The sequence below is a fragment of the Penicillium paradoxum genome (assembly GCF_028828445.1).
Source record: "Penicillium paradoxum strain IBT 22861 chromosome Unknown utg000002l_segment0_segment0, whole genome shotgun sequence".
Classification (NCBI taxonomy): domain Eukaryota; kingdom Fungi; phylum Ascomycota; class Eurotiomycetes; order Eurotiales; family Aspergillaceae; genus Penicillium; species Penicillium paradoxum.
Genome location: NW_026643180.1, coordinates 1,274,423 through 1,292,439, shown reverse-complemented (window position 1 = coordinate 1,292,439; position 18,017 = coordinate 1,274,423). Strand labels below are relative to the sequence as shown.

Genomic DNA, 18,017 nt, shown 5'->3' with positions numbered 1-18,017 from the left:
GAAATTCCCCTGGATCAGGACTTTGTTAGCTCCGACGCAGTGCAACCGGAGACATTGGAGGACCGCAACGAAGATATCACAAGCTTCGACCAAGAATTGCGCACCCAATTGTGCCGGAAGATGACAGCAGAAGACTTCGTGCCTATTCTCTGTTTGGGCAAGGGTTCATTCGGAACCGTGTTGCTAGTGCGCCACATGCTCACAGGCAAGCTTTATGCCCAGAAACAATTCCGGAAGGCTTCCCTTACTGTCCACAAGAAACTTGTCGAGCAGACCAAGACAGAGCGCACAATCCTGGAGAGTGTCAATCGCCATCCATTTGTCGTCAAGCTATTCTACGCTTTCCAAGACCACGAGAAGCTCTACTTGATTCTGGAGTATGCGCAAGGCGGCGAACTCTTCCATCACCTAGCGATGGAACGTATGTTCCAAGAAGATGCCGCAGCCTTCTACATGGCAGAGATGGTCCTCGCCCTCGAACACCTGCACCAAAACGTCGGCGTTCTCTACCGCGATCTGAAGCCAGAGAACTGTCTCCTCGACGCGCAAGGTCACCTCCTCCTTACAGACTTCGGCCTCAGCAAGATCGCCCTCAGCGATGATGACCGCTGCAACTCCCTCCTCGGCACAATCGAGTACATGGCGCCGGAGGTGATCCAAGGCAAGCCCTACGGCAAAGCCTGCGATTGGTGGTCCCTCGGCGCACTCGGCTACGACCTCCTAACTGGCTCCCCGCCGTTCCGCGCAAACAACCACGCCAAGCTGCAAGAGAAGATTGTCAAGCAAAAGCTCGTCCTACCGTACTACCTCGGACCCGACGCAAAGGATCTCCTCACCCGTCTCCTGCGCAAAGACCCGTCCAAGCGTCTCGGCTATCACCCACAGAAGGACCTGCAGATTATCAAGAAACACCGCTTCTTCCGCAAGATTGACTGGGCAGCTCTCGAGCGCCGCGAACTTGACCCGCCCATCCAGCCTGTCGTCACGGACCCAGCTCTCGCAGAGAACTTCTCTGTCGATTTCACCCATCTCCCGCTGAGTCCGATCACCAGCACCTTCGACGAGTACTATGGCAAGGGCCAAGATTTCCCGGCTTGCAAGGATGCCGAAGTTGACGGGGTTAGCGAGAGTAATCCCTTCGGTGGATTTAGTTATGTTGCTTCAAGCAGTTTGCTGGATCATGGATTGGGGGTTATGACTACTGGCTATTGATGGAAAGTGGATTCAGAATGAGGAGAGAGGAGAATACATACTTTTGACCTGTTTTCGTTTTCATACCTACACATTGCATTACGTTTTCTATTACCCCCAATAGGCCTCGGGATTGGTTTCCGGCCTTGTTTTGAGCACTATAGATGTTGTGTCAGTTGAGTAAAGGTGACAATTGTATGTTCGCATATACACCGCATTCTAGGTCGTGATATGGCTTTCTGTTTTCTGCTTTCGTGCTCGCTCCTAGTCCCTTTGTGACGAGCAAAACCGAGCCTGATCTCACTCACGGAGATCTGGGCAAAGTGAATGCGTATTTCAATTCCTCTTACATGAAGCGTATACCATCCTTTGCAGCTTACTTAGGTACTTCGTACCTAAAGGCTTACTCCGGCACTTCGATGTATAAGAATGAATGCGTAAGAAACCTCGCTTATGCAGATCACCCGGCGTATTCTTATACGCGAATCGATAGATGTCTCCAACCAGAAGCTTATTGGAGCGATTTTGCCTAAGACGAGAGGGCTTATTTGCCACGGTTACTGCGCAGATCGTTGGCGTATTCTTATTAAGAAGGCCAATCGGATTCCAATTACCCCTACCTACATGCACCTAGCTAAGGTACCATCTACAACAGTTCGTCAGGGCACCCCGGCCTTACGATCGACAGTAAGACCATGTAAGCCAGACAACCGATGGAGGACGATTATCATCGTATGCGTATTCTCGAGATCTAAATCCCTAGAGGGAGAGGGTATACGCCATTCACCCACTCATGCATATCAGCATAGAACATTCAAAGGCTCCTCCCCAACCATAGCGAAGCCAGCCCTAACCAGCGTATCTACAAGCCCCATCCACGACTCAGCTCTAAACGCCTGCGTCAACCAATACCTCCAAATCAGGAAACCCTAACCATCCCAACCCGATCTCCCTCCATGCCCAAGACTCTATAAAAGCCACCCCATATATCCAATCCAGCTACCACACAACCTCTCCATCCTCCACAACGCAAAATGAAACCCCTCACTCTCCTAGCCGCCACAACCCTCCTGCAAGGCGCCCTCTCCGCCGGAATTTCCGTCTTCGACGGCCCCGACTGCACCGGCAAAGAAACGGACATCCACATCGACGCCGACTCCACCGTCCCCAACATCCGGGCCTTCTCCTCCTACCGCGAGAACGGCTGGGGCCAGCACGAACAAAGAATGCAGTTCTACAGAAGCGGCGCGCCGGGACAATGCGCGGGCGACTTCCTCTATGATACTTGGGCCTACGATGGGGAGTATTTCCGCTCTCGGCAGTGCTACAATATCATTGATCACCCGGATACGCACTGGCGCTATGCGAGGTGCATTAAGTCGGTTCATAGGAGTCCCTAGGGGGGTGCTGTGATTGTTGGGGTTGAGTGGTTCTGTTGTGTTGGTGGGTCGTTCTGTGTGTGATACTGTTGTTCTGGGCGGAGGGCTTGCTTGGTGCGGTGTTTCTTGGAGTGAGAAGGAGGGGAGAATTGGAGGTGATTGGGGTGTTTACTTTGGTTTGTGAGAGGATATGGTGGAGGGAGTGGTGTGGAATGGAAGGGGAGATTAGTAGCAATTCAACATTGCAGATACAAGTTGGTTGACGGATTGGAATTCTTAGTTGTTATTTGAATAGCTTGATTTGTAGAAAAGGTTTCATACAGAACGCAGTTCTTATATGAAGTCGACACGTAGGGCAGCGGAATGACTCGTAGCATAACCAATCTATAGCCTCCCCATAACGAGCCCTAAGTACTCCGTACGCCATACAGACACAAGTCCATCAGCAGAAGAGGTAAAAACGAACCCAACTTCCTCCATAAATCCGATTCTACAAATCCCGAGAACTTATTAAACTAACAAAATTCTTTTTTTTTCATTTGATTTCTCAGAGTCGATATCCTAAGCTAGATTTTCAAATTTCTTAGATCTCGCCCTCTTCACTCCCACCATCATCAGCCTCGCCTTCCTCTTTCTCCGGACCATCTCTGCTCCGAGAGTCTGCGTGCACAGCTGGAGGGATAGGTCGAGGCGGATGGGAAACAGGGTTGACCTCTTTTTCGTCGACTTCGCCTTCTTCGGGACTTGAGTCCTGCAGTAAGGATTCTGTCGGCTTCGTGGGTGGGCGGGCGTGTGTAGCGCTGTGTGACAATGCAGCTGCAGGAACGCGGGGAAGCGAGGCGGGCAGGGCTTTTGGCCCTGTGGTTGGAATTACTATTTCTCGAGAGGGTGTGACGGTACGCTGGCGCTTGGGGGAGCGGTGGTGGTCGCCGTTTTCGTGGGGCTTTTGTGGGGAAGGGGGTGGTGGGTTATGGGGAAGATGAGGTTCGGGTTCGCGTGAGCGTTTGCGGCCATTTATTGGTGTGTCTTGAGTGACGGTGAGGGATGGAGGGGTGGGGATAGCTTGCTCTGAGGCTGGTTTTGTGGGATCGGTGTCGAAGAGGCGGGTTGGGTCGTTGGGGAGGGAGGTGGTGTCGGAGAGGGCGAAGTCTGGGTAGCCCTTGCTGAGGGTTTGTTGGACGCGCTCGTAGATTTTGACGATGAGCGTGCAGGCGCGGATTAGATCGTCGAGATGGACGTCGATCTGGTCCCACCAGGGTCGGCCCTCGGGGTCGTCTGGGAAGGCGACTTTGCAGTGACGGGCTGCGGCGTAGAGGGCTGCGGCGGCGATGACGCGGGGTGGGAATTGGAGACATAGCACGGTGTAGGTTGAGTCGTTGAGGAAAGAGTAGCTGGAGTGTCGCAGGGTTCGGTTTTCATTGACGCCCAGGAAGACCGAGTAATCCCAGAGGATGCGGTATGGTGATTCGACCTGGAGGTCGAAGCAGAGGTATTCAAGCATGACGCTCTCATTCTGGAGGATCAGATCTCGCCATTTCCAGTAGTCCTTGGACTGCTCGTCCACGATTAGGTTCGGCTGTTTCATTGCGACGCGGCAGCATGCGATGACAAAGTCTTTCATGCGGCGCATGGTCTCGTCCACCTTAAACGCGACGAACAGTGCCACCGCGGCGATCACCTTTGGGTGCATCAAGTCCGACCCCATCTCCGGATATTGGCCCAACAGTGAATAGCGCATGAGGAAGCGGTGCATGTAGACTGTGGCGGTCATCGAGGTCTGTGGTGGCATCTTCAGCATCACACTGACTTGCCAGATGAACTCGACTGCACGGTGCCGAATGTAGTCCTCTTTCCCGCGATCGATTTTGTCAATGCGCGACGGCGTGCGCTCGAATTCTTCGTCAGTGAATAGCCATTTTTGCTGCTCTGCTTCCAACACTGGATTCGGCAGGCCGGGGATTCGTCGCTTCGGAGTTGAAGAAGCCATTCATGCGCCAAGTTGTAGGTTGAATGGGATGAAAGAAGGATATGAATGATATGAAAGGTTTTCGCTTTAGAACGCGCAGATATCGGAGCGCGTCCGGCGCGCGTGGTTCGGAATAGACCGCGCAAGTAGGTTGGCAATATTCGTTATCGTTGTAACTGTTACGGTAGTCAGGCCCAATCAAGCATGGCGGAGCTTTCTATCGCATGGCGGAGATGACAGTGTAGTGCGAACGATATTTGAAGAACCGGAGCAAAAGGAATGATAAACAGAAAGTCACAGTCAGCCCGAATATCAAGCAATATCAGATAACCGTTCTAAGACAAGAGAGAACTTATCGTGAATGCAATCCACAAGGGAAGCTTTCGAGCGGAATAACGCTTCTCCGAGCGGAGGTAATTCTCCGCCTCCATGTATACATTGTGAGCTGGGATACAATGACAATGCTATCAGGAGGCGGTCACAGAGGAGAGGAGAGATCACGAGGAGTTGTTGAGAAGAAAGACGGTGAGGTCTGATCTCCGAGGGAGAGGACCCGTAGGGCACGAACAGACATCATTCGACTTGGGCTGCTAAGCACCCCACATGTTAAGAGCACCATTCCAATATAAACAGAGAAAATACAGAAGAGGATATTCATATTATTTAATTGGTCACTGATATGCAGTTACACTGAAACAATCCTTATAAACAATTGGTATCTAGTATTATGGAAACAAAGTCCGACCCGGCGCCACGCTGATAGATGCAATAGACAAAAAGCCCCAACAGTTTACTCCTCCTCACTGACCTCACTCTCATCATCACTGGGCACATATTGTCTGGTTGTGGGTTGAATGTAATGGTGACTCCGAGCCTCCTCTTCACGAGCACTCTGCTCGAACGCGGCCTCCATCTCTGCCGCCAAGGCATCGTCGTCTTCCATTTCGTCCTCTTGGGCAGCTGTACCTGCATGTGCTGATGAGGTAGGCGGAGCCGCATTGCCAGCCGGGGAGGGTAAACTGAACTCTCCTATATCTTCATCTCCATCGTCGTCTGCTGGGGTATTGTTGGACGAGAAGTAGGCCGGGTTGACCACAAATGAGCGCGATGGCGGTGGGGATCCCATATCGATGATGAGATCCCCATCGACAATGATGTTCGAGCTCGGGGACTGTCCGGTGTGTTGCGATCCTGTCCCTGGGTCGGACGGCGACGACCGGACATCCTCAAGCTCAGGTGGGTCCAGATAAGTGACAGGCTCGCTTGGCTTTGCGACCGGTTGCGCCTTGGCAGGTTGTTTCGCTGGCGGCCTCTTCTGTCGCAACGGGTTTGCTTGTGGTTTAGGGCGAGGCACAGGTTTGGGTGCGGGTTTGGCAGCCGATATCAAGGGTGTATTAGCCCTGCTCGTGATAGGTTCTGGGGTGCTGTGTCCCGAGCTTGGCTTTTCCTCCTGCGGGCGGTTCTTGGGGAGGAAATGGCGATAGTCGTAAGGATTGCTCTCATCGGCCGGTCCCTCGTCTTCGCTGGTGCTCCCTGTCTGTCGGTCTTCTCCCGAGGTTGCTGGTTCCTCCTCATCTTTTATTTGCAGTTGTTCGTATTGCTCGCGGACCTGTTTTTCTGTTTTTCCAGGAGCCGACCGTAGATTAAAGTTCAAGGTTGTCGAGACTGGCTCCAAAACGAAGACTTTTCGTTCCGGGTCGAAGATCAGAACCAGGCTTCGCTCACCCGACGGGTCCTCGCTCCCTTGGTATGCATAGGACAATGTATGGTCGGCGTTCGGAGCCTTATCAGTCACAGCGAGGTCGTAGAGGTCGGTCTCGGTGGATCGTGAGGGGGTGATGGTCGACCGTTGTTGGGCGGTGGCGGACTTGGATTTGTGGTTGTAGTTGATGTTGATGAGTCGGGTTGTATCCGGGTTCTGAGCAAGCCTCTCACCCAACACAATGGGGTATTCGGCCTGCTTTGTCGGATCGATCATGCTGGATAATGTGGGGGTAGCCATAGCCATGTTTGCGGCTCACGGTCGACAGTGAAGAGACCAGTGGCACGCGATGACCCGGAAATCACAGGTTTGCAAGGGAAGGGAAAAGAAGATGTCCCCAAAGTCGGGGAAAGGTTGAGGTGGAGAAGAGCGGAATTAGGACATGACCCAGTTATCCCCCACGCTTACCCAAACCCCGTTGAAACACTAGGAATGTCTAGGAACAAGCAGAGGTTGGACAGGTATTTCGGTCTTTGGACAGCTCATCTTTGTTTCATGTTCAATGAACATGGCGTATACTCCGAGTTCTGTGCTACATTTTACGCCGGCCTCGGGTCCGACTTCGGCTCCATGCGACGGACGGTGAAAGTGGCATTTCAATCAAAATATAGAGCTGACATTGAATACAGAACGCAAAGTAGTTCCATTAGACGTGAATTACCGGGCCATAAACAGAGCGGCTTGCAGGAATACAATGCAGTAAAGCAGGGCAGGAGAGGTATCCAAATCAAAAACAAAGGACATTCAACGTGACGCATCATAGAGAACAGGGGAAAAAAAAAGCAAGGGGGAGACCTGTCAGATATTGCAGCCACCGTCTAAGACTGTACCACCGAGGATGGCTGGGACCAAAGGACAGAGGCCATCGGCAATTTCTAGCTCGTTTATTTAAGCTTCTCCTTAAGCTTGCCGAAGAAGCCACTTAGACGGTGCTTCTTCTTCTTCTTCTCGCCATTAGTAGAAGTACCTCCGGTACTGGGGGACGATTGTGTGGGAGGAGACTGTTGCGCAGGCTTCGCAGGCGAGGTCGCAGGTGCCTGAACCGGATCGGCTCCAGCCGTCTCAGCGGGCTCTGCAGGTTTCGCCGTCGAGGTTTCGGCAGTAGAGGTTGTCTCAGGGCCAGTTGTGACCGTCGGACCAGTGGACTCGGTATTCTTCAGCGCCGAAGATGGGGTGGCGGCGACAGCACTGCGACCAGGTGGAGGGCTCGAAGTGGGCGACACATCTGCCGAATCTACCCCAGCAGGAACAGCGAGATGGGGCGCAACCGGCTGGGTGACCGCGGTGATGGTAGGCGCCGGAGCTCCTCCCGACTCTTCAACTTGGACATGCTTGTGAATTTCCTCCTCGATTGCTTTCTTCTCCTCGACTGCTTCCGTATAGGCAGCAGCCTCTGGGTCCTTGTGAGCCTCGGCAAACGAGTCCTTCACTACTTGGGGGACATCCTCGACTAGCTGGTCGCCGTTGGGCTGCTTGCCCTTCGACTCTAGCGGCACGCCGGCAGCCAGTGCCGCTGTGGTAGAGTTAGGCCCAGCCGACTGGATGGTATATCCAGGATCGGCCAGGGCTGCCTGTTGCGCCGGACCTCCGCTATAGATCGGGGACACCGAATATGTCGGCTCGGACTCACTCTCAGTTGCGCGTTGCGCAGGTCCACCCATGGGAAGGCTGGATTCAGGAATCATGTTGTTCGTGACTGGGGGGATGTTAAATGCCAAAGGGTCGAGGTTATCGCTGGGGTTTTGATTTCCGGCGCCCAGAGGAAGAGTTTGACCTTTCTCGTACGACTCTTTATCCAAGTTTACAGTGGATTCCACGGTGTTGTTGTGGAGAGTGCTGTGATGAGGCACTTCCTCGCCCGGGTTCAGGCTGACGGGGTTGCCATAACCTTCGGAAGCTGGAATGGGATCCACGGACAGCGTTGGTTCGGACTCCTGTCCCGGGGTATCAGGGAAGGTACCGGGCAGATTTCCGTTGGGCTCCTTGGGAACATTAGCAGCGAGCGCCGCGGTTGTAGAATCGGGGGTCACGCCGGACATAGTGGGGGCGACGTTGGTGGAGCTATCGGTCTCGATCTCTTCGGGCAATAGTACGTTGTTGAGGTTATTATGACCGTCGTCCTCCTCACGTACGTTGGTGTCGGTAGTCCAAATGCCGTCAACAACAAACTTACGCGCAGTCAGCAAGAGAAAACCAAGAAATGAGCCTGTACTCCGTAACCTCGGGGGAACATGGGCAGGTGTGACTTTAAACGGGGAACGCGCGAAACGTGACGTCAGCGGAATGCCCTGTTGCCTGAAGGCTCACCGCCAAATCTACAGCGCAAAAGGCAAAATGGAAAGAGAAAGAGGGAAAACAACAAGAGAAGGCATACCTTGTATTGAACTTTTTGCGCGGGCGAAATATCCACCTTCTTGAGGAAGACGTCTCCCACCCGGTCCAGTTTCACCGTCTTACCCCAGTCATCGAAAGTGCCTGTGACGAACACCTCGTTTGCATCATAAGGCCTGTGAGTAACCGTCTCAGCATTGTGCCACCAGTCTCGAGACTTTCAATTTTCACTCACCATTGGAATGTGAAAGTGCCCATGTCTACGGCTGTGGGAAAAATGAGTTGCGAACGCAGAAATCCGTGTGGTTGGGAGAAAAAGGTAAAGGACGATCGTGGTGAATTAGGACTAAAGCAGTGGGGTGTGACACAGACCAGTGCCTGACCCTGGAGAGAGAGAGCCCTGGAGAGGAACTAGCGCTGTCGAGGTGATTCGGCTTATCTTTTCTTCTTTTTGACTTTGAACTGCAAAAGTCCATTCGACCAGAAGAGAGAGAGAGAGCGCTGGCTCTCGCAGGTCAACCACGGCTCCATCCGGGTCTATGCGCCAGCTCTAGACTGTGCTCCATGACGTGCCCAAGCTCTGGCGTTTAGGGGGTAAAGTACTTTTTTAGGGGCTATTGGCAAGCTAGAGGGCTAACAGGTACTAGTTTCTAGCCCTAATCTATTCGCTATTTTTACTCATACCCAGGAAATATTAGGCGATCAACTGTACGGAGTACGGAGGACGGAGTCCCTTTTCTTCAAGGAGCACGAGGTTATAGCTATGGATATAGATATTCTGCTCGGTGGCCAGCCTATCAAAGTTCCACACTGCAGACCATCCCCACCGGGGGTGACATCGCAACAGAGTCCATGACATATGACCGGGAATGATAGGTAGAGAACACACCTCGCCACGAAAGTGGCGAACGTGCAATTCTCTTGCTTCTAGAAGACACTTGGAAGACGGGGCTTAACGAAGCTTTTTGCATGGTTCCTTGGTCTCTTTTCCCAGGATTCACGTTCATTGGTGTCGAGCCCGTGACTCCAGCCGAGGATAACGAGTGACGTCGCTCACTTAGCACTCCGTACATAGCTAAGTACGGAGGAGTACATCGTAGGGAGGTGCAGAGCCGACTCATCCATGATCGACGAAGCTCAGACCAGGCTTTAGTGTCCCGCCTACCCCTCATCTTCCAATAATTCCAGAATTCCACCCCCTTTGTTCTTCGTGGATTGTACGATTATACCCTCGATTGCCGGCATATTAAGTCGGACCTCCCGATCTTCCTCCCCGCTCTTCTGTAAAAAGCTTCAGCTTCACTTCCAGGTAATTTCCCGTCAGTGCCAGTTTTTGCCAACCCTTTCCCCTTGACTGCCTCTTACTTCCTCTTACTTCCCGAGACAATAAACCGAGAGAGACACTCAGAAAGAGGAAACCAAGGCAGAGGAGGTCATGCAGCATCCCTACAATTAGACTCCAACCAATCCCCACTACTGCCTTGAGTCGCTCTGCCCCTCCGTTTCTTATTACCTCTTCGACCTTTCCTCTCCTCCTTCCCCCCCCATATGCTCAATTTCTTCCTCAATCCCGTTCCGCTCTCTAACATTCAAAAAAGACATAGATAATATCTCTGTCTCCCGGTTGTCGCACATTCATTCCACTCTTTAGTGCCGGAGTTACGGCCTCTCCGGCCCTCGACCCAACGTCCACGCCATCATGGCTCATAACTCTTCCCCGGGGGTGACCCCCAACATTCAAACCACAGCCGGCGACAAATCTGCTGGCATTCAAAAAATTCCCGAGGGCGAGGAGTTCGAGGTGACGTCACCAATGGATATGACTTTTCGACAGTCCAACCCGCGCCCTATACCGCCCGGCCGCGCCTTATTTGGAGATAATGCACCGATCGAAGGAGGATCACAAATGGGGGGTTCGCTGTTTAGCCGGAGCCCCTTCTCACAGAATCCGGGGGAGGATGGTGACCACGAGGGGGAGCTAGCCCCTCTCCCGGAGCGATCCGCACAGCAAGGGTTCCCCAGCAATTACGCGCTAGGTCGCCGGACCTCAGTCTCAGCGGAATCGTTAAATCCCACCGAGGCCGGTTCAGAGAGCTGGTCGCCTCCCCACCACCCCAAGACCGAAGAGCAGGTCTCCCGGCTCAAGAGCGCAGTCAGTAGCAACTTCCTCTTCTCTCACCTCGACGATGATCAATTCACAACCGTCCTCAACGCTCTGGTAGAGAAGCCGATCCCGGCGAAGGATATCAAGGTCATCTCTCAAGGGGATGCGGGTGATTATTTCTACATCGTCGAGAAGGGAAACTTTGATATCTATATTCACACTTCCGGTGCTGTGCAGCCCGGTCCCGATGGTCTGGGCAACAAGGTCGCCTCCACTGGACCTGGAGGTTCCTTTGGTGAACTGGCTCTGATGTACAATGCCCCACGTGCCGCGACAGTGATCTCCACCGAGGCAAAGAGCACCCTCTGGGCCCTTGACCGCATCACTTTCCGACGCATCCTAATGGACTCGGCATTCCAGCGCCGTCGCATGTACGAGGCTTTCCTGGAGGAAGTCCCACTACTTTCTTCTCTGAAGCCATATGAGCGCTCAAAGATCGCCGATGCCCTGGATACCATTAAGTATCCAGCTAATTCCACCATCATCCACGAAGGCGACCCAGGAGATGCTTTCTATCTTTTGGAGTCAGGCGAAGCCGAGGCCACCAAGAATGGTGTCTCTGGACCCGTCAAGAACTACCACCGAGGCGATTACTTCGGTGAGCTTGCTCTGCTAGATGATAAGCCACGGCAGGCGAGCATCACCACCAAGACGGATGTGAAGGTGGCACGGTTGGGTCGGGACGGATTCAAGCGACTTCTCGGTCCCGTCGAAGGAATGATGCGACGGGCCGAGTATGAGCTGGATGCAAAAGGGTCTCCTGTTTCCAAAGGACTGTGATATGATGTGACATTGATGCCGGGGGATTTTGAAAGGGGGAATTAGACTCTTCATTGGCGGAATTTAGCACTCCAGTGTTTATCTGTCACTTTGTTGAGTCTCAGAACTCATCTGCTATCCCAATAACTGATGATCTATTTTCTTTTTCTTGTTCATGATTTGTCTTCAATCTCCTGCCCAGCATTCTTTCCACTCTTTATGACCATCCGACTGTATCTATCCTAACTCTTGTTTTGTGCGCCGTCTATGGCAGGGACCTACTGTCGTCCTTGATCATATTATTCGTTTTGCTACTGCCTCATGCACCCGATTGGTCCCACACTCTAAACACGGCCCAGCAGAATGAGTAGAATTTGTGTTTGATTTCCCAACTGGAATGCCCGTTATACTTCAAGTACCCAAAGTTCGAATTCGCGTAGGAACCCGCCCACTACGATTATCCTACCTATTTCTCCCCAGGAGCGACCTATCTACAACCCCCGAAAAGCATCCATCACCGCTAGTATATCACCGCGGAACTACCAAGTCACTTCTCAAAACCCACTTCTCCCCACCGGTGACCTCAGCCCCCTCGTGAATCATGCAATGATCTCCATGTCGGTGCAACAATGCCATCCCAACCTCCGGCGCAACGGCTATCGGCTCCGGGTTACGGTTCTCCCGCGTCGCATCCGGGTAGAAGATGGTTTCGCCGCCGCTACAGGAGGTCAGATAGACTAGGAGAGTCCATGTTGTGCGCGCGGGTGTTGCTTTCGAGCGTGAGTTCGGCGGGGGGAGGGTGACGTTGTTGGCATCATCGTCTGTATTGTTCAAGATATTAGTATATTTTTTTTATGTTTCGCTTCTAATATAGGCATATGTGCGCATGGATTCATGCCGCAGTATTTCAAAAGGGTCCGCGGGTCCTTACAGTGCTGACCAAAGAACTGCCCCGCCGAATATCGATAGATGCGAATATTAGGATTCAAGCCCAACGGGTCTCCGCCCCAGAGTTGGCGCGCTCGTTCAGCAAGATCAGATGGATTGCTGTTATTCTCATCTGGATCTTCGTAGTCGTCTTCTTCGAATCGCGTTGTGACTAGCTCTTTCAGCGCTGTCGTGCTCCATAGCATCTCCGCAAACCGTGCATCGTCGATTTGGAAGCGGTCGTTGACCCGCAACGCCTCGTCTTTCTTTGGTTTTCCCGGTGTGGTCGTCAACGGTAGCGAAGCGAGGAATGAGGTGTAGGTTTTGCAGAGGGTGCCTGGGAGGAAGTTGCGAATTAGGTAGATTTGGTCGGTGAGGATGGGTGTCAGTGTTAGGTCGGCGGCGGGGAGGAGAGGACGGAGGGGAGGCCAATTTGGGGTCGTGGTTTTAGGTTGAGGTTTTGGATCGGGTTTCTTGGATTTCGAGGGCATCTTTCTTTCTGGGTTGTGTTGCGTAGGTGAAGGAGTGTAAAAAACATAGGCTATTTTTCGTTTATCGATAAGATGATCCTCGTGGAGCTTAATTGGACTTGTTTACTCCGTACAAGGGACTCCGCTTCCCCCACAGAATCGGACACGGTATCCCTTGCATAGATACGAGTTACAAATATGATACGAGGAATGTTGAAGAATGTTCAAAGAACAGTACTTTGGTGACTTCCCCTCATCCCGGGCCATAAAACATCAAATCCAATCTCCTGGTGGAGAGGCAAGCCACCGAATATCAGGGGAGGGGTCGGGGTCCACCGAGCCGACAACATGGTCAACAAACCGAGGCTTAGAGGTAGCGTTCACGAGGCTCTACAGGGGTGGTCAAGAGGTCCATGGGGATAATCGAATCCAGCCAGTAAAGGACGTATAGATCTAGGCCCTCTCTATCGATCAACAGAACCGGTGAGGAACCAGTCCATCGTAAGTGGATCGAGTCGGAGAGAATATGGATTTGGGCGGGGCGGGAAAGAAAATTCGTCCCGGAGAGGATCATCGGCGCTTTTCTTTCCAAGACTCAGGCTTTTAGTCCAGGAGAAACCCCCTCAGACCATCTTCGCTGCCCAGGTGAACCGGACAAGTGAAACCGCGACCAGTCACAAAAGTTGAAAGAAGACGAAGGAAAACAATGAACTAGTCAGCGGTGACTACGGCCACCTGCAGCGACCAACTCGGCCACCGCTCACCGCCCGGGCCCAAAGTTGAGAACTTCCTGTTGGAACTTCATCTCTTTCTTATTCCCTAGCACCAGCCTGTCATGTCGTCGCAGACCATGACTGCGCCAGCCGTGGGCCATCGACCGCCTGATCCAGGCCCCGATAACCCCCTGTACGACTATGGCTGCTCACCAAAAACAACGCCCCCTTCCAATCCTCGAGACGACTCCGCAATCCGCGCCATGCAGAATAATTCTGCCCCGTCAACTCCTAACGGGATGACCGCCCCGGACGTCGCAATCAAAACTGAATGCTTAGACACCCACGACTTTTCAGCAGCGCAACATCAGCAAGATGCAACTACACAAAACGCCGCAAGCGCGCTCCTAGCACAACTTCTAGGGAATCAATCAGCGCCGAACTCGACCCCTACCACGATACAACCGGCACATCAGGGTGAGGACCAGGATCTTCACATGGATATCAAGATGGACGACTCAATTTCCCAGCCATTCGATATGGCTGCTCAAAATCCTACGCCAATCGACCCCGGCTTGCAGCAAGATACAAACTCAATATCCCGTGAGATTCATGATTTGTTGAATGGAAAAGCTCTAGGTACCGAGCTTATGGGGACAAACTCTGCTCAAGATTTAAGCCATACAGGATTTACCTCGACAGATGCCCTGGGTACCTTGTCCGATCCCATGAACCCGAAATTGAGTACAGACCAGCCCTCTCTCCTCCCGCCGTTGGATTTTTCTTCCGCCCCGAAAAATGCGTTTGAAGCCCTCCAGCAGAACGAGCTGCTCACGGCCGCCTTCCTTTCGCAAAATGCCGACCTGTCAGCTTTAGGATACCAAGAGGCGGCAGCGTCAATTGCTGGATCGGAACCAAAGATTCAAGCTTTTGCTAAGTTGGAGTTTGACGATGGGCATTTCTACGTCAATACCTATTCATTCATCCTAGGGCGAGATGTGCGCGCCGCCCGTGCTGCCCATCACCGAGAGTTCCAGTACCGGCAGGCCGTGCGAAGCTCTCGAGCGAAGAGTTCCAGTGGAGGAAATACATCCCATACGCCGAATCGTATGAAGCGGGAGGAGAGTGCTGCAATGATGGGCAGTGTTGTCAGCGATCGCGGAGGTATCATGGGCTTCGATCCAGATGTACCTCCGCATCTTCCGGGCAACCTAAATATGAGCCGAAGATCCTCGAAATCCTCCTTTGACGAGGCCGTTGTACCCTTGCATGCCAACCCGGCGCAATTACAATCGACCACGGATTACAATGCCCTCGCAATGCAATCTTTACAGGAAGGAAACGGAGATGCAAAGCCCGTTGATGCGCTGGCTTTACTCCCGTCTCCTGATTCTTGCCCTACCATCCCAATCCACCCCCCAACGACGGTTGACGGCAGTGCCGCAGGCCACCGAGGGATTTCTCGAAGACATGTCCGGATTTCATATAACTTTGATCGTAATTTGTTTGAGATGGAAGTCATGGGTCGCAACGGAGCGTTTATTGGTGCCGATTGGCTATCTCCAGGACAGGTTCGACCGTTACACAGCGGCGACTATATCCAGATTGGAGGTGTGCGCATCCGCTTCTTGCTACCAGACGTTCCTATCGGTGAGACAGGAGCCGACCGGATGGAAGAGAAATTGGCAGAGGAAGCCGAAGCAGAGGAAGAAAAGGAGAAAGAAAAAGATGCCCGTCCTTCGATCGAAGTCGAGGACGATATCGATGAATCCGAGAGAGTTGGAAGCGACAGCGGGGAGAGCAGGGAACCATCGAAGAAGATCATTCTCAAGACAAAGGATCCCAAATCATCAGCCCAACCAATGGATTCTATTGAGACAGCTGACAATGATTCACAGCCTGCTCGCCGCCGTGGACCTGGACGTCCTCCCAAGGATGGGATTATGTCCAAGCGCGAGCGAGCTGAGCTTGCCCGGGAACAGAAGATTGCTGCCAAGCGTGAGGCCAATGGAGGTGTTACGCCGCCTCCACTGAAGGTGCCCAAAGCAGGAAAGACAGTTGCCAAGGAAATCATTCCCGAGTCGCCAACGAACAAACCAGCGGAGAAGCGGAAATACACCAAGAGAAAGAAGCCCGATGGCACGCCGATGGACTCTCCTCTTCCTTCAACGGAAGGTGGTCATTTGTCTACAGAGCCGCCCCAAGAATACGTCAAGCCTCCACCGGTCAAAAAGCGGAAGCCATCACGGTCACCGTCTCCCAACTATCCTCCGGAGTCTGCTTACACCCCCGAGGATTTGGCGAAGCCTCCATACAACTACGCTGTTCTCATCTTCGACGCTCTGACGGAAGCTGGCACGCCAATGACGCTGAAGCAGATCTACCGCGCGCTTAAACTGAAGTATCCGTACTTCCGCTTCAAGTGTGAAACTGAGGGATGGACATCCAGTGTACGACATAATCTGAACGGCAACGGCCATCTGTTCATGCACGCAGAGCGAGACGGCAAGGGATGGTCATGGCAGCTTATTCCTGGCGCATCTGTTGAGAAAGAGAAGAAACGGCGTCCTTCGCCGCCGCCGCAGCCTGCACCTCCTCCCCAGCAGTACATGCCTCAGATGTCCCACTCCCATTCTTATGCACAACCTCAAGGCCCGCCACCTGTGCCAAATCCGCCGCAGCATTTCCAATTCCCTTCTATCCCGCCTGCTCCTTTCCCAGCATCTATTACTGTGGGAGGACCTCAACCACAGCCCAATCCCTATCCACCTCCACCGAAGGCTTCTGTTCCTACGCCTGTTGCTCCTCCCCCCTGCTCCTCCGGTTCAAGCTCCTGCTCCTGCTCCGCCCCCGCCTCAGGTTTCGGCACCGGTGCCCGCACCTGCGCCTGCGCCTCCTCCTGTCCCTGTGTCTGCTCCTATCCCGTCGCCTGCGCCAACGCCTGCTCCGGCTCCTATCCCTGTATCCGCACCAGTACAGGCACCCGCGCCAGTACCAACAGCACCAGCGGCTTCGGTACCGGCACCGGCACCGGCACCTATCAACCCAGCTGCCTCCTTCCCTATTCCCAGCCAGCTGCGCAACAACCTCCCGGCTGCATTCGCGGCGACTATCCCCTCAACCTACACTTCGCCATATGCATCTGCTCCCACTTCGCAGGGTGGGCAACAGCAACAGTTGCAGACCCCAATGCCTCCTCAGCGACCGCCCCAGCATCACTCCCCCTACCCTCAACAAAAACCGCCATCCTCCCAACCCCCTCATCCCAATACGCAGCCTCGGGCCTACCCTCCAGCTGGGGGTGTCCAGTTCCAACATCAGCATCAACCGGTCCAGCACCAGTCGCAGCAGATGTCACATCCTCCTCAGCAGCACCACCAGGCACCTCACCACCAGCAGCAACACCAGCAGCACCACCAACAGCAGCACCAGCTTCAGCATCAGCACCACCCGTCTTCAGGGATTCCAGCCCATCACCACCAACAGCAACACCCTATCCAGCAGAACTCTGCACCAGGGCCCCAAGAGTCATCTTCGTTCATTGACCGAGCGAACAAGGCAATCGATGACTTCGAAGCTGTCCTGATGGAAGACTACGAGGACAAGAACTACATCCGAGAAGTTCTCCGGAGTGCGCGCGCACGCGTGTTGGGCGATGCCACGGAAAGCTCCTTCCCCGGTGGCGAGCCAAAAGACGAAGCCGTCATCACCGGTGTACTGCGTGACCTGGTCGGTAGTCTGAAAGACGAATAAATGGTCCTTTGGCTGTATTGGAATGGTTCTCCTCCCTGACGACTTATCGAATCTACGAGTCTTATGGTTTTGCTTTTTGCTTTTTTTTATTCTTTTCTTCTTCTTCCTTCTCTTTCTACCCTACCCCCCCTTCAATTTACTCTTTGATTGTTTTACATGTCTGGATTCTTTGGAGATCCTAATGATATCCCTCTGTTTTTCTCGGGCGTCCTGCATGCGCCTGTCTTGTCGCTTCGAATCTTGCTTGGCTCATCGCCAGCGTTTTGGGAGGTGTAGAGGATCTTCTAGTCTGGAATGATCCCTGTTTTGTCTTTTCTTCTCTTTTGTTCTCCAGGGCGTGAACCCGGTCCGCCTGATATAAAAGCGTAAAAGCTCAGCATGATAGAAATACCATCCACATTTACGGGACTGATATGCCACGGACGGTGTTTAGAAAAGGAGATACGGCGAATTGGGGTGTGATTTGTTCTTGAACATACTGTAGCCTAATAGACAGGACGTTAATGTATCAATCTTTTATATGGGAAACTTGGAGCCTCTCTCGTGTACATCTCAACTAGTGAAATCGATCAAACCCCATGAACTACTATAGTCATACGGTC

General features: G+C 53.0%; 7 protein-coding genes across 7 annotated transcripts; 3 read left to right on the top strand and 4 right to left on the bottom strand.

Annotated features, from left to right (window-relative positions):
* Positions 1-2,225: 2,225 nt before the first annotated feature.
* Positions 2,226-2,591, top strand: N7457_000485 (uncharacterized protein; the record flags this gene model as incomplete). The annotated part of the gene is made up of 1 exon (XM_057171553.1): positions 2,226-2,591. One exon carries the CDS (start codon positions 2,226-2,228, stop codon positions 2,589-2,591), a length of 366 nt encoding a protein of 121 aa, XP_057035456.1.
* A 562-nt stretch (positions 2,592-3,153) lies between these two features.
* On the bottom strand, positions 3,154-4,557 carry N7457_000484 (uncharacterized protein; the record flags this gene model as incomplete). Its single annotated transcript, XM_057171552.1, has 1 exon — positions 3,154-4,557. The coding sequence occupies one exon, from the start codon at positions 4,555-4,557 to the stop codon at positions 3,154-3,156; it is 1,404 nt and encodes a 467-aa protein (XP_057035455.1).
* Positions 4,558-5,326: 769 nt separating this feature from the next.
* N7457_000483 (ELL-associated factor) lies at positions 5,327-6,544 on the bottom strand (the record flags this gene model as incomplete). The annotated part of the gene is made up of 1 exon (XM_057171551.1): positions 5,327-6,544. One exon carries the CDS (start codon positions 6,542-6,544, stop codon positions 5,327-5,329), a length of 1,218 nt encoding a protein of 405 aa, XP_057035454.1.
* A 638-nt stretch (positions 6,545-7,182) lies between these two features.
* Positions 7,183-8,887, bottom strand: N7457_000482 (carbohydrate-binding module family 48 protein; the record flags this gene model as incomplete). The annotated part of the gene is made up of 3 exons (XM_057171550.1): positions 7,183-8,466; positions 8,673-8,805; positions 8,865-8,887. 3 exons carry the CDS (start codon positions 8,885-8,887, stop codon positions 7,183-7,185), a joined length of 1,440 nt encoding a protein of 479 aa, XP_057035453.1.
* A 1,441-nt stretch (positions 8,888-10,328) lies between these two features.
* N7457_000481 (cyclic nucleotide-binding domain-containing protein) lies at positions 10,329-11,573 on the top strand (the record flags this gene model as incomplete). Its single annotated transcript, XM_057171549.1, has 1 exon — positions 10,329-11,573. One exon carries the CDS (start codon positions 10,329-10,331, stop codon positions 11,571-11,573), a length of 1,245 nt encoding a protein of 414 aa, XP_057035452.1.
* A 507-nt stretch (positions 11,574-12,080) lies between these two features.
* On the bottom strand, positions 12,081-12,970 carry N7457_000480 (uncharacterized protein; the record flags this gene model as incomplete). The annotated part of the gene is made up of 2 exons (XM_057171548.1): positions 12,081-12,373; positions 12,484-12,970. 2 exons carry the CDS (start codon positions 12,968-12,970, stop codon positions 12,081-12,083), a joined length of 780 nt encoding a protein of 259 aa, XP_057035451.1.
* An 814-nt stretch (positions 12,971-13,784) lies between these two features.
* Positions 13,785-17,415, top strand: N7457_000479 (forkhead domain protein; the record flags this gene model as incomplete). The annotated part of the gene is made up of 3 exons (XM_057171547.1): positions 13,785-16,485; positions 16,712-16,963; positions 17,123-17,415. 3 exons carry the CDS (start codon positions 13,785-13,787, stop codon positions 17,413-17,415), a joined length of 3,246 nt encoding a protein of 1,081 aa, XP_057035450.1.
* Between the last annotated feature and the right edge of the window lie 602 nt (positions 17,416-18,017).